Source organism: Chrysochloris asiatica, unplaced genomic scaffold (assembly GCF_000296735.1).
Source record: "Chrysochloris asiatica unplaced genomic scaffold, ChrAsi1.0 scaffold00116, whole genome shotgun sequence".
In the NCBI taxonomy this organism is placed as follows: Eukaryota; Metazoa; Chordata; class Mammalia; order Afrosoricida; family Chrysochloridae; genus Chrysochloris; species Chrysochloris asiatica.
The window spans coordinates 5,121,228-5,135,363 of NW_006408634.1; the positions used below are offsets into that span (position 1 = coordinate 5,121,228).

Consider the following 14,136-nt stretch of genomic DNA (forward strand, 5'->3'; position numbering starts at 1 on the left):
AAGTTGATCTGGTTTTTACAAAATCCTTTAATTTTTGTTTGCCTGGAAATATTCTAATTTTGCTGTCATATTTGAAGGACAGTTTTGCTGGGCATATTATTCTTCATTGGCAATTTTTTCTTTTAGAGTTTTGTATATATCTCCCCATTCATTGCCTTCTTGCTAGCATAAACTTCTGCTGAGAAATTGGAACTTAATCTTATTGATTCTCTTTTGTAGGTAAAAAAATTTTTCCAAGCTGTTTTCAAGATTCTTTGATTTTAAAATGTTGATTTTGATATGTCTTTCTGATTTTCTTTCTGGGTGTATCCTGTTTGGGGTTTCAAAGTCAGCTTCTCAAATGTCTATCTTCTCATCTTTCATGATGGTAGGGACATTTTCTTCTAATAGCCCTTCAGGTATTTTTACTGTGCTTTTCTTTGTCTCTTCCTGTTCTGGAATTCTGATCACCCATAAGTTATTCCTCTTCATATTATCCCATATGAATCCTAAGCTTTCTTCAGAATTTTTTCATTATTTTTTCTGATCATTCTTCTAACTTACTAGTATTGAGAGATTTATCTTCAAATTCCCTTATTCAGGCTTCCATTGATTCAAATCTACTCCTTTGTACTTTAAATGTATTGTCTATTTCCGAAATCTTAGTATTAATCTTCTTGATTTCTTGTTGCAGGTTTTGTATTGTCTTCAATCCTTTATCTATTTTGTTTGATTGTTCACATAGTGCTTTCCTAAATTCTTGCTTAATTTTCCTGACCTTTCTGCTAATCAAATGGAGCTACCTAAATATCATCTGCTTGAATTCATTTTTTAGGTAGTTACAATGCCTTTTTTTTCCTCAAAAATGTTTTATACCTCTGCCTATTGACCACTCGGTTGAGCCACTCTGTCTTGTTTCTTCTTATGAACAGAAATTTCTGCTTTCAAGATGTCGTGGTGTTGTTGTATTTGTATCAAGTTGATGAGTGTATATTGTGTATTCTTAGGCACTCACCCACTGCCTCCTGGTGGGTGTGATCAGATATGAGCTTGTATGCCATTCTTTGTTCACTGTTAGTACAGTTTGTTCAGGATGGATTTAACTGATATTGATTGTTGTCCTTGGTCTGGTGTATAGCAGCTGGTATTGGCTCTTGCCCAATGGGTGGGGTCATAGGGGATACGATTGTGCCTGGGCTATATGGCCATGATTGCTGTCTCCTGTCAAGTGAGGCAAAAAGAGAAAACATGCACACATGAGTGAAGGAAAATTAACACAAACCAGTGAAAATAGAAAGTGAAACACAGGCAATAGCTAGAAAAAGAATACAAAAAAGCAAAGAGAGGTATGAGGGGAAGGAAAAGAAAACATTTTTAAAAAGAGAGAGAGAGAGAGAGAGAGAGAGAGAGAGAGAGAGAGAGAGAGAGAGAATAAGAAGAATGAAAAAGACCTAAACACAATTAGGGAGATGATTGAGTAAAAATGAAAGAGATAAGAAAGTAATGAAAAGAAAAACAAGTAGGAACAAGAAAAAGAAGAAGGAAGAAAGAAGTGGAGCAGTTGAAAAAGAGAAATAAGAAAAAAGAAGAAGAAGAAAGCATGAAAGGGGATATAGAAAGCAAGAAAGAGAAAAGCAAAGGAGAAAGAATAAACAAAAACAATTAAGTGGTAGGGGAGAAGCAGGGCAGGTGCTAGATGCAAAAAAAGAGTAAATTCTGGGGCCTCTGGCCAGCCGAGGACCTCGCATCCTGGGTGAGTAAGGGATGAGACAGTAACACTCAACCGGAGATGGAGTTCCTGTAGGGCTAGGTGTTGTCTGTTCTGGGCACCCAATCCAGAAGTAGTTCACACAGACCCTAAAGCAGCTAGGGGATCCCTGTATCTCCATCCCAGAGGAGAGCCCAGGGTGAGTGGTCCTTCTAGTCCAGGGCTGACCAGAACTGGCTCTACGGGTCTGGAATAGGTCACACCTCATTCCAGCTCCCCACACACTTTGATGCAACTTTAACAACCGGGGAGCAGGAGCTTTCCCCACAGATGGGGGGCTGGTATAACATCTGGTCACCAGGGCAATATGGGGTACAGGAGAAAAAAAAACCCAAAGACTATTTTGCCCCTTTCTCTCCACCAATAAGCATATGCCTCTGTGCCACCTACTGCCCTCTTGACTTCAAAGTCACCCACGAAAATTCAACATGGCCACACCTCAGCTATCCAGCCGACACAGATCTCCAGAATGTTTTCCTTTTTTTTCCCTGATGCTGAGACGATGACGTGGAGAGATGGAGCAGCTGGGGACTTTAGCCACAGAGAGGGAGAGGGGCTGTGTGCTGACTACCGGTGGGGCAGGCTTGTAGTGTATACCCTTTGGATGGTTGATGATGCATGGAGGGGATTGTAACCATGGCAATGAAATGATATACGATAGGATGGATGTAAAACTAATGTTCTACCGTGTAAACTATCACATAATTCACAATAAAACATTAAAAAAAGAAGAAGAAGAAGAAGAAGAAACAGTTATGTTTTTGCAATACCAGTATGTTTTTTTGTCTCTGAAGTTGTTCACAAAAGTTCAAGTTGGCTGCACCCATCTGGCTGTCGGACACAGGTCACTAGTTTCTCCTTTGTTTCCGCCGCTGCGTCAGCTCACTCTCCTAATATGCATCAACCCACTTCTCTTATCCTTTCATCGGAAGCTCAGAGTTGGAGGACTATCATAAGTATCTGTTTCATTTGGCTTGTCATATTTTTGTTGTAGAGGGTCCACATACTCTGCCTGCCTAGTCTGCCATCTTGCTGCCTCTTTGCCAAGTCATGGAATTTTCAATCGCCTCTTATGCATGTAAGAAAGCTGGACAATGAATAAGGAAAACTGGAGATGAATTGATGCCTTAGAATCATGGTGTTGGTGAAGAATATTGAAAGTACTGTGGTCTGCCGGAAGAATGAACAATTCTGTTTTGGAAGAAGTACAGACAGATTGCTCCTTGGAAATGAGGTTAGTGAAACTTCATCTCACATTTTGGTCATGTTATCAGGAGAGACAGTCTCTGGAGAAGGAAACCATGCTTGGCAAAGTTGAGTGTCAGCAAAAAGAAAGAGGAAGACCATCAATGAGGTGGACTAACACAGTAGCTGCAACAAGGGGCTCAGACAACAATTATGAGAAGGATGCAGGACTGGGTAGTGTTTCATTTGGTTGTGCACATGGTTGCTATCAATCAGAACTGACTTGATGGCACCTAACAACAACGGGGTATCTTCTGTGATGGGATGGAATGAACATCTTATCCTTGCTGATTTCTACATTGAAGCTTAATACCCTTTGAGTGGAAGAAGGAGCATTTTGGGAATCTTCAATAGAACAGATTCTTAATACAAGTTGTCTTGGGGGAAAGATTTGTGTGGTGAGAGACAGTTATTATAAGGATATAAACAAACTGGAACAGAAATCTAATTCCGGATAAAGGCTGGCTCCTCTCATGACATCCTGTCTGTTATATTCCTTCTTACTAACAACCATCAGGCTTATTTCTTTGACTGTAGACCTCTTTTGTCTATTTCATGATTTTGCATTCTCATAATTTCTGCTCCCTTCATGAGCTACTCCAATCTCTCTGCCTATTTCACATCCTCTCAACTTCATCTCCTACTACAGACTGCTTTACTCTCCCAGGAGTTCTCAGTTTATATTCTTAAGAATGAGAATTCGATTAGTCCAGTTCATCTTTCCTCCTTCAGTCATGGGTCACTGAATGGCCAATGATTTGACTGCATTCAGGTCATACGACCAACACTATTCAATCTGTGGGCATTTGGTGTCATGTGTGATGAAACATGGCTGTCTGGAACTGTGGGCAGATCAATTTCCCAGAAGTAGTATGGATGTGGGAGAAGTCGTTCAGACGTCAGCCTTTCTGATTCACTAAAATAGTTTCTTCCCAATTTTAGAAATCCTGAGGAATTCTTTATGATTCTGGATTAAATCCCTGGTACTGTGGATCCATTTCTGGAGGAGGGTACATAAGGGACAGGTTAAGTCAAATAGTTGCTTGATCATTTTTTATTGTGGAAAATTTCAAATGTACTCATTAGAGAGAATGGTGCGATTCATCTTCATCCACCACCACACAGCTTTCACACCCAAGACTGCAAAAAATAAAATAAAATAAAATTCCTTGTTTACCACATGCTCTCCTAGCATGGAATTATTTTTGAAACAAATTTCAATCATCACATCATGCTGTTATTAAATAAGTAAGATTAGAGATGAATTGATGCCTTAGAATTATGGTGTTGGCAAAGAATATTGAAGACTACCAGAAGAACAAACAAATCTATTTTGGAACAGATTCTAAAACAAGGGTAGGCAAATGACAGTAGATGGGTCAAATGTCACAAGCGAATATGATTTTTACAGGTTAACATTTCCAATTGATTTGATGACAGGGAATACAAACTTTGAAATCATAATTAAGCAAAATGTTATCCCTTTAAAAGGATCTCATTCATTGTTGTCATTGGGTACCACTGAGGACATTTCAACTCATAGCGACCCTGTGTGACAAAGAAGAACTATCCCATAGCGTTTTCTTGGTTGTAATCTTTACAGGGGTCCTGGTGTGGCACTGTAGGATAAGCACTGGACTGCTAACCGTAAGATTGGTGGTTCAAACCCATCAGCCATTCATTGAATGTTCTTTATGTGTTCGCTATGAGTCAGAACTTACTCAATGGCACTTAACAACTACAACAATAACAATCTTTACAGGAGCAGACTGCTAGGTCTTTCTCATGCAGAGCTGTTGTGGGTTCAAACTGTCCACCTTTCAGTTAGCAGTCAAGCATGTGACTACTGTGCCACCAGAACTAGTCTTCTCATTGTTGTTGTTGTTAAGTGCTATCGAGTCAATTCTGACCCATTGTTGTTGTTAGGAGCCATCGAGTCAGTACTGACCCATAGCGACCCTGTGCACAGCAGAATGAAATACTGACCAATCCTGGGCCAACCTCACTACTATTGCCACACTTAAGTCCATCGATGCTGCCACTTGGCCAATCCATCTCACTGGGGGTCTTCCTCTTTGTTTCTGACCCTCCACCCTACCAAACATGATATCTCTCTCCAGCAACTGGTCCCTCCTGACAATATGTCCAAAGTATGAGAGACAAAGCGTAGCCATTCTGACCTCTAAGGAGCACTCTGGCTGCACTTCTTCCAAAACAGATCTATTGGTTCTTTTGGCAGGCAGTCCATGGCACTTTCAATATAGCAATCCTGTATAGGGTTTCCAAGGAGCAGCTGGTGAGCGTGAACCGTCGACCTTGTGGCTCAAAGCGACTTTGCAGTCCAGTGCATTATCCCACAGCACCACACCAGGACTCCATTCTTCTCATTAGGTCAGAGAAAAAGAGAAAGACCCCCAGCAAGATGGATTGGCAAAGTTGCAGTATCAATGGGCTCAAGCATGGCAACAATTGTGAGGTTGGGCCAGGATCAGCATTGGCCAGTGTTTCTCTCTGTTGTCATAGGGTTGCTATGAGTCAGTACCGACTCCATGACTACTAACAACAACAACATCACAAATAAATAGGAGTCCTGGTGTGTCTCTGTAGGGTCAGTACTGTACTGCCTACCACACTTGAAACCCACCAGTCACTCCTTAAAAACCCTACACAGGGTTGCTATGAGTCAGAACTGACTTGATAGCACTTAACAACAACAACATTGCAAAAACTGTGCTAAATTATTATTATGATTACATTTTCAGTTTAATCCATTAAAAATGCTTGGGATATTTTTGTTGTTATTTAAGAACCCACATAAGATTCTTGATTTTGCCTCTTGGGTCACAAATCCCAAAATATTTATGACGTGTCCCTTTATGGAACCTTCGTGGTGCAATGGGTAAAACACTCCACTGCGAACCCAAAGCTGACAGTTCAAACCCACCAGCCTGCTCTGAGGGAGAAACACATGGCAGTCCAATTCTGTAAAGATTACAGTCTTGGAAATCCCATGGAGTATTTCTACTCTGTCTACAGGGTCACTATGGGTTGGAATTAACTCAACAACACTGGACTTAATTTTTTTTTTTTTTTCGGTCCCTTGATAGAAAAAGTCTGGCAACCTCTGCTCTAAAAGGAGAGATTCTTTTAACTGTAAGTTAAAATAATTTAAACTTTATCACACCTTACAGAATTAGTAATAATTCTTTATAAAATTAATAATAATTCCTTAATATGATCCACTAAGCTTCTCCAGTGGAATATAAGCTAGCATGGATTTGAAGACTGATTCATGGTAGTAAGGGCGGAGGGAGGTCTCAGTCACAACCCTACCCCTTAACATCATGTCCAAGGTCAACCAGTAAGTCAGGTATACAACAATGATTGTGGAATCTGGCAGGAGACTGGAGCACCAGGAATGAAGGACTCATTTAGTTGAGGAATTTCCTTCTGCCTCAATCCGGGAAATTTTGGATATAAATTTTGGAGAGCCAATTCAAATGGGCTTACACAAAAGAATACAATTGTTGGTATAGATGGTCAGGGGAACCATAGTGGTGGCTCAGTGCATTAATAGAAGAGGCATGAGAACCAGACCACAAGGACTTGAGATGATGACTTAAGAGTTAGTCAGCTTTCTCTCTCTCTCTCTCTCTCTCTCTCTCTCTCTCTGGTACTTTTTCTCTCTATCTGCTTATCTTTCTCATCTGTGTACACTGTTTTTCAATTCTGCTTATTGATTTTCTTCTCCTGTAGATCTCATCCTACCTTTCCATAGGTAGACTTTTTCACATGGAGGAAACATAGTCAACTCAGTTAAGAAAATCCAGCAGAAACAATGGTCTCTTTTATCTCATCATCTTGATAGTAATCTCAGGGAAGAACTCTGATTGGTCCAACATGAACTGGGTCCACCCATTGGATCAATCACTGTTACCATAGAGAAAGCAGTGCTCTTGTTGGCTTGGCCTGGGTCATGTGTCCATCTGAATAGTGGGTGGCTGGAGGTGGAAAACTATGACTGACAGTTTCACCAGAACTATGTGAAATGAAGGGGGCAACTCCCCAAATGAAATGGAGTGCTCTTGAAGGCAATCTGGGAAGCCAGAAACAATGGGCCTTCAGAATCCCAGGGCTGAATCAGGAGGTGCCAGGGTCATAGTGTCCAAGATCCCACAGGGCTGGGTCCAGTTGGCACGGTAGTGTAAGATACCATCTCTTAGGTGTAATCATGAGCTGGAAGATGAGTCATCGGGCAAAGGTTCAGCACTTGAGTCTGAGGGTAAAAGAAGTATAGGGCTGGGTGGGATTTAGGAATAGGTGCTGGGACTAAACCCAGAGGAAAAATGGGAGTGAGGGCAATCAATAATGTGGAGGCATGAATAATAACAGGAGCCAGGAGTTAGAAGTCTTATTTGGGCCAAAAGAGACTCCAGAGGTACAAGAATCATGGTAAAACCATGGGTTGCTGAAACCCCTTCTATTACTTAGCTGAATAATTCTGGGAAAATTATTTAGCCTCATTTAAACCTCTGTTGTCTCATTGATAAAATGAGCATGACAACATTTTTTTGTACTAATGTAAGGAGTAGAAATGAGGTCTACAAAGCACCTGATACATCACATAGTAGATGTACAACAAATGGAAACTACTTTGTCCCCTGGATATGGGGTTCAGGGAGTTCACATGAACTGAATGCCTACAATGTGCTCAATGTGTTATTTTATTTAATCCTCATGTTTGTCTCAAGAATTAGGTATTGTTCTCTCCCAGTTAAGAGAGGGACAGAGTGAGGTACAGAAAAAGAAAGTCACTTACTGAAATCACTGGGTGGGGATTCAAATGTGGATTGGTCTTGTGTGGCTCATGGATCAAGGCAGGGCTGAGTCTAAAGATTGTGGATCTATGGATGACAGTGATTGGTAAGATGGTATTTATTTATTTAGGTTCCATCTACGCGTCCTTGTATAGGCTGGGAGATGAGAAAACAACAATGAACACCAGGCACATTTCCCCATGGAGATAACTGATTAGCTAAAAAAAAAAAAAAAATCAGATTAAATAAGAATATGGTTTATATAATGACAGGTAAGCAAAGCACAGTGGAGAAGTTTTTGTGATTTAGGAGTGAATGTTAGGGTTCCAGATTAGCTAACAAAATGTTGAAGAGAGAATCCATGAGTGAGGGCTTGGCCAGTCAATAGCAAATGAAGAGCCTTGGACAAAGACTTGGACAGTCAATAACAAAGTTCTTCCTTTGGGAAGCCAGGAGGGAAAGATACAAATGGCTGGGTCATTGAACCATGAGAGAATAAATGAGGATCAAGTGTCCTGAGGTTTGTCCCATTTGACCTGGGAATCCAAGTCAAGAAATTGACAATCTCAAGGTCAAGGATCCACATTCTGGGCTCTGTTTTTGGATTTTATGAGAATAAATGTCTCAGAAGACTTGGAGACTTGGCTTGAAATTAGATAATGTAGACTCAATATTAGTATGATGTTCATTGACAGGCTTCTAGAATGTGTGAAATGCAACTAAAATTGTTTGGGGGGAGTTGGAAATATGAAAGGGGGGTGGAAGAAGGAGTTGAGCATGGAAATGAAGACAGAGTCTCAGGATTGGGGATGACAATAGAAAGAGAGTTGGGATCAGAGTGTTAGGATTGATAAATTGGGGTTAGTTTCATGGGGAGGATTTCAATGTGGGCTTCATGGAATATAATTGGGATGGGGTTCAGAATTCAAGGTGTCAAAACTAATGTCTGAATTCTGCATGGGGCTATGTTTGGGGACTGAGGTTAGGGTGACACTCAGCGTTTGAGCAGAGGTTGAGTTTGACTTATGATTTAGGGTTAGAATCAAGAGTCAAGGTTAGGTTAGCTGAGACGATGGTTACTAGACTGAGTTTATATTTGGAGTCAGAGACTGGTTAAAATTTGAGGTTTAGGATTGTGATGTAAATTGGGATTGGTCAAGGTTGTGGAAGGATTTGGGATGACATGAGGCCTGTGGGGAAAGATTGAGGTCCAGTGTGAGGTATAAATGGGGGTTGGTCAAGTTTGAGGAAGAATTTAGAGTTAGAATAGGGTACAAGTTGAGGTTTGGGGTCAAAACTGTGTCAGGATTGGTTATATCAAAGTAAAGGTTGGTCTTTCCTTTTAGAAGCATTTGACCATATCCAATTATGCATCTTCAATGAATGGGGCATCATTTGTCCATTTGTTCAGAAAGAGATCTCCAAGCCTTAACATATCCTTCTTCTCAGCACACTTTCCATTCAACTCAGCAACAAAACCAGTTGATTCTCTTCTCAAGACCTGTTGATTCTCTTTCTTAAATGCATCTTTAGAAGTCCTGGTAAGGTGCTATAAGATAAGTACTGGAGTGTTATCCACAAAGTTGGTGGTTCAAACTCACCAGCTACTCCTTGGAAACCCTATACAGGGTCACTATGAGTCAGAACTGACTCGACAGCACTTAATAACAATAACAACAAATACATCTTGAATTCTTCCAATTATCACCATCTCCACATCCCAACTACCCTTATCCAAGTCACCATCATCTCTCATCTCAACAATAGCAATGGCCTCCTAATGGTCTTTCTATATCTTCACATCTTCCTAAAATCCATACTTCATAGAACAGTCAGAGTCATATTTTGAAAAATACAAATCTAATTGTATCACTGCCCTGACTGAAGTCCGTGTGTCTCATCATTATTCACAGGGTTAAGTCAAGCTCACGACAACACACAAAGTTCTTTATTGTCTGGTCCCAGACAACCTCTGGTTTCTGAGCTCCATCCATATGTGCTTCTTCTCCTGGCCTTTGCACATGCTGATCGCCCTAGGTTAGATTTACAATGTCCTCCCACTTTCTTCCAGTCAGTGTTTACTTTTCCTTCAATTCTCAGTTCAGAGTCACTTCCTGTGTCAAATTCTTTTGCAAAATGCTTTCATAATATTTCACACCTTTCCATTTAGAGCACCCAACATAGTTGTAATTTCAAACTTTGTGAATTCTTTCATTGTTTTTTGCCTCCACACATCAGTGAACAGAATAGACAAAATGTCCTGTGTTCATAGAGGCTTTTATTTTAGAGGGTGGAGAGAGTCCAAACAATAATAAGTATATTAAATATGTAATTTGTTAGACTGCATTAAGTACTACAAAGAAAAGTAAATTAAGAAGGAGAGATAGGGAGTTACTCATATCCTCCCTTCTCAGGGATCCTTGAAGTTCAGTTTTAGGGACAATGGTCTCCATGTGAGGGTGTCATTTGAGCAAATTGTTAAGGAGGTGATGACGAGAGTCATGTGGCTACCTGGAGATAGAGCGTTTCAAGCAAAGCATGCAGGCAAGTGAGGTAGACAAGTGGTGTGGCTAGAATGTCTTAGCAAAGACTCCACTGAGACTGGAGCTGAGTGAGCAGAGAGGAGAAGGGCAGGTGATGAAACCAGTGATAGAGCAGGACTCGGATGAGAGAAACTTGAAGACCCATGTAGGATTTTGGCTTGCACTTTGAGAAAGATAAAGAGCCCTGGAGGTGTAGTGTTGGGCTACTTACCACAATGTCAGCAGTTCAAACCCCACAAGATATTCCTGTCTGTTCCTATAAAAGATTTACAGTCTCGGAAACCCAATGGGGCAATTCTAGTCTGCCCTACGGAGTTGCTATGAGTCAGAATTGACTCGATGGCTTCTTGTTGTTACGTTCCCAGTCATAGCGACATTTTGCACAACAGAATGAAACACTGCCCAGTCCTGTGCAACCTCACAATTGTTGATAAGCTAGAGCCCATCACTGCTGCCACTGTGCCAACCCATCTTGTTGGAGATCTTCCTCTTTTTCACTGACCCTCCACTTTACTAAGCATGATGTTCCTTCTCCAGGAACTGGTCCTTCCTGACAACACATACAAAGTATGAGAGACGAAGTCTCCCCATCCTAGCTTCTAAGAAGCATTCATACTGTCCCTCTTCAACATAGATTTGTTTGTTCTTCTGGCAGTCCATGGTACTTTTAATATTCTTCTCCAACACCATAATACAAATGCATCAATTCTTCTATGGTCTTCCTTATTAACCATTGTACAATTTTCACATGCATATGAGGCTATTGAAAATACCATGGCTTGGGTCAAGTGTTACTTAGTCCTCAAACTGACATCTTTGCTCCTAACACTTTAAAGAGGTCTTGTGCAGCACATTTGCCTAATGCAATATGTCATTTGATTTCTTAACTGCTGATGAGTGTTGATAGTGGATCCAACCAAAATAAAGTCTTTGACACCTTCAATCTTTGGCAATGCGTTTTTGTTTGTTTGTTTTAATTGTTGTTGTTATTAAGTGCCGTCAAGTCAGTTCTGACTCATAGCGACCCTGTATAGGGTTTCTGAGGAGTGGTTGGTGGGTTTGAACTGCTGACCTTGTGGTTAGCAGTCTAGTGCTTATCCTACAGTGCCACACCAGGACTCCAAATCTTAAAACGTGCATTGATTCCCAACTTATAAATCAGACCCCTAAATAGGATTCTTTCCTCAGCTCTGACCCCAAACCTTATCTCAATCCTGACCCCATACCTCAACCCTGACTTTAGCCCAGTTTGACCACTGTTGTTGTTAGGCGCCGTCAAGTCAATTTCAACTCATGAGTTGGAGGTTTGGTTCCTTAGAAGAAACACCTGGCTATCTACTTCTGAAAAATCATCATTGAAAACCCTGTGGACACACGTGGGGTCAACATGAATCAGAATCAACGAGAGAGGAACTGGTTTTCTTTATACATAGGAACTCACATACAATGTGATTAAAAATTAATAGGAAAACACAGACTAAGGTGATAATAGTAAGCATTGTGTGGGGTGGGGTTAGGGACAGCCTTCTCTTTTATTAGGACGGTGGTTGAGGGCTTGGCTGCTAAGTAATTCAAACCCATATAATGACTCCAGGAGAGGCAGACCTAACCATCTGATCACTTCAAGCTTACAGCCAAGAAAATCCTATGGGTCAGTTCCAGTCTGCCACATGAGGTTGTGATTCAGTAACACCAGCTATATTAGGATTGGGAATTGTGTTCAGATCCAGAGGCAGACTGGGGTCTGGTTTGAAAAAAAATGTCCATGTGCTGGTTATAATTAGAAGGGGGAAGGGAGTTCTGAAACACCCCCAGCTAGGGAGCAAAGGCAAGAAAATGGTCTCAGAGAAGAACCCAAGATGTCTACGCCCTGGCACTACCCCTTCTTGAATTCTGCACCCCACCACTCACAGGCAGACAGAGCACCCAGTCCCTCCCCCAGAGCAGCTAGGGGGACGGTGAGGCCAGAATGTGTGGGGGCGGGGGCAGGTGAGCAGAGTTCCACCCCGCCCGGCCTGAGGCCGCCTGAGGGCTTCGAGATAAGTACAAACGCAGGAAGGGGGCGTCCCAGAGCCGGCTCTGCCTGCACCCCAGGGCGCTGGAGGCGGGTGCGGGCACCAGCACGGTATAAGAGAGCCGCCCTGAAGAAGCCAGAGACGCTTGGCTCCCGACCTAGTCTGGAGCCCAGATCAGACCCTCCAAAGGTAAGAAGGGCCCCTCTTGAGTGTGCTTGGGACAGCACCTGCTGGCCACTTAATTCTGGTTCCTACTGGGGAAAGCTTCTGAAGGGTCTGTACTTCTGGTCATGAGAGATGAGGGGCTGGGAGCTTGGCTGGTCCTTTGGAGAAAATGACTTCTGAGTCCCAGATGGAGGGCAAATTGTGGTCCAGGTTCCTAGGCCCTTAGGGGAGAACAGGTCTAGGAGGCTGGACAACTGAGTCATGGGAAAGGAGGCAGTGTGGACTTCTGAGTCTTAGAAGTCTGGAAGCTTGGACTCTTAGATGTGTGGAGGAGGGGATTTGAACCTCTGGGTCTTGAGAGCTGAACTTCAGGACTGGGACCAGAACTTCTGGGTCTGAGAGAGGAGGAAGCTGGGGACCTGGATTTCTGGGTCTGAGGGAGGAGGAGTCATGGGACCTGAACCGCTGAGTCTGAGGGAGGAGGAGACCCAATTTCTCTTTTCTGAACTCTTTCCTCTTTCCAGAGCCAACAGAATAGCAACCCCTTCTGTTCTGGAAACGGCTGAAGGGCTCAAAGAGATCACCATGGAGAGATTTTTGCACCCAACCCTGTTAATCCTACTGGTGTTCTTGACCAAGGGAGCTTCTGGACAAGAAGGTGAGGGCTGGACCCTGGGAGGCTTGACTTGGCCTCCAGGTCCCCAGTGTCCCTGTTCACCCTCTCCAGAATCTCCGCTCCCCAAGCAGCTCCTGAGGCAGAACTTTGCCTTTCCTTCAAAAGCTTCCTCTCTTCTTCCTCCTTTTGCTATATGCCCTCCTTCCTCCTGCCTTCCTGGATCTCTGGCTCCTTTCTCCTGCCTTCCTGGGTCTCTGGATCTTCTGCACTCAATGTCTCTCCCATCAGCTTTTGTGCTGGTCTCCAGAGAGATGCTTCTCCTGAGTGTGCTCTCTCTGTCCACCTGTCATGTTGAGGTGCCTGCCTCCTCTGCTCTCTGACCTCTCTTCTTGGTTACCTCTTCACTGGAGTACATTGGAATTCCTCTTTTGTTCTGCACTGGTCTCTGTTTTTGCTAGTCTTCATGTCTATCTCTGCTTTCTCTGTATGTATGTCTAGCTCTCTCCATCTCTGGCATTCCAAATCCCTGAGTTCCTGCTTCAACCTTCTGTAGACAATTGCTACTCAGTTTCCACCCCGTACCCCCAGGTCGATATCCAGCGCAGGCTGACAAGGACGGGGAGAAGATTATTGATGGTTACCCATGTCCAAGCCACTCCCAACCCTCACAGGTAGCCCTGCTCAAGGGCGATCAGCTACACTGTGGGGGGGTGCTGCTCAACCAGTGGTGGGTGCTCACTGCTGCCCACTGCAAGATGGAGTAAGTGCTGCCTGGACGGGCTTGTTGGTGGGGAAGGACTCCTATCTCTCTCTGGGTCTCTGCTCCTTCTCCCTTGCTGGGTCTCTGGCCCCGCTCTTTGGGTCTCTCTCTCTCTCTCTCTCTCTCTCTCTCTGGGTCTTTCTCCCCTCTCTCCAAGTTTCTTCTCCCCGCTCTTTAGTTCTCTGTCCTCCTCTTTTTGGGTCTCTGCCCCTCTCTCTCTAGGTCTCT

At 42.9% G+C, this 14,136-nt stretch overlaps 2 protein-coding genes across 2 annotated transcripts in view; both read left to right on the plus strand.

Moving 5' to 3' along the window:
- Nucleotides 1-13,098, plus strand: part of KLK8 (kallikrein-related peptidase 8) — a 32,368-nt gene extending 19,270 nt beyond the window's left edge. Inside the window, exons 6-7 of the mRNA XM_006868371.1 lie at nt 12,447-12,556; nt 13,057-13,098. Of these exons, the coding sequence (XP_006868433.1) occupies nt 12,447-12,556; nt 13,057-13,098 (152 nt within the window). The remainder of the gene's footprint in view (nt 1-12,446; nt 12,557-13,056) is intronic.
- Nucleotides 13,099-13,117: 19 nt separating this feature from the next.
- The window catches only part of KLK7 (kallikrein-related peptidase 7), a 6,798-nt gene continuing 5,779 nt past the window's right edge, over nt 13,118-14,136 (plus strand). The window contains exons 1-2 of the mRNA XM_006868372.1: nt 13,118-13,190; nt 13,749-13,908. Coding sequence (XP_006868434.1) covers nt 13,118-13,190; nt 13,749-13,908 — 233 coding nt within the window. The remainder of the gene's footprint in view (nt 13,191-13,748; nt 13,909-14,136) is intronic.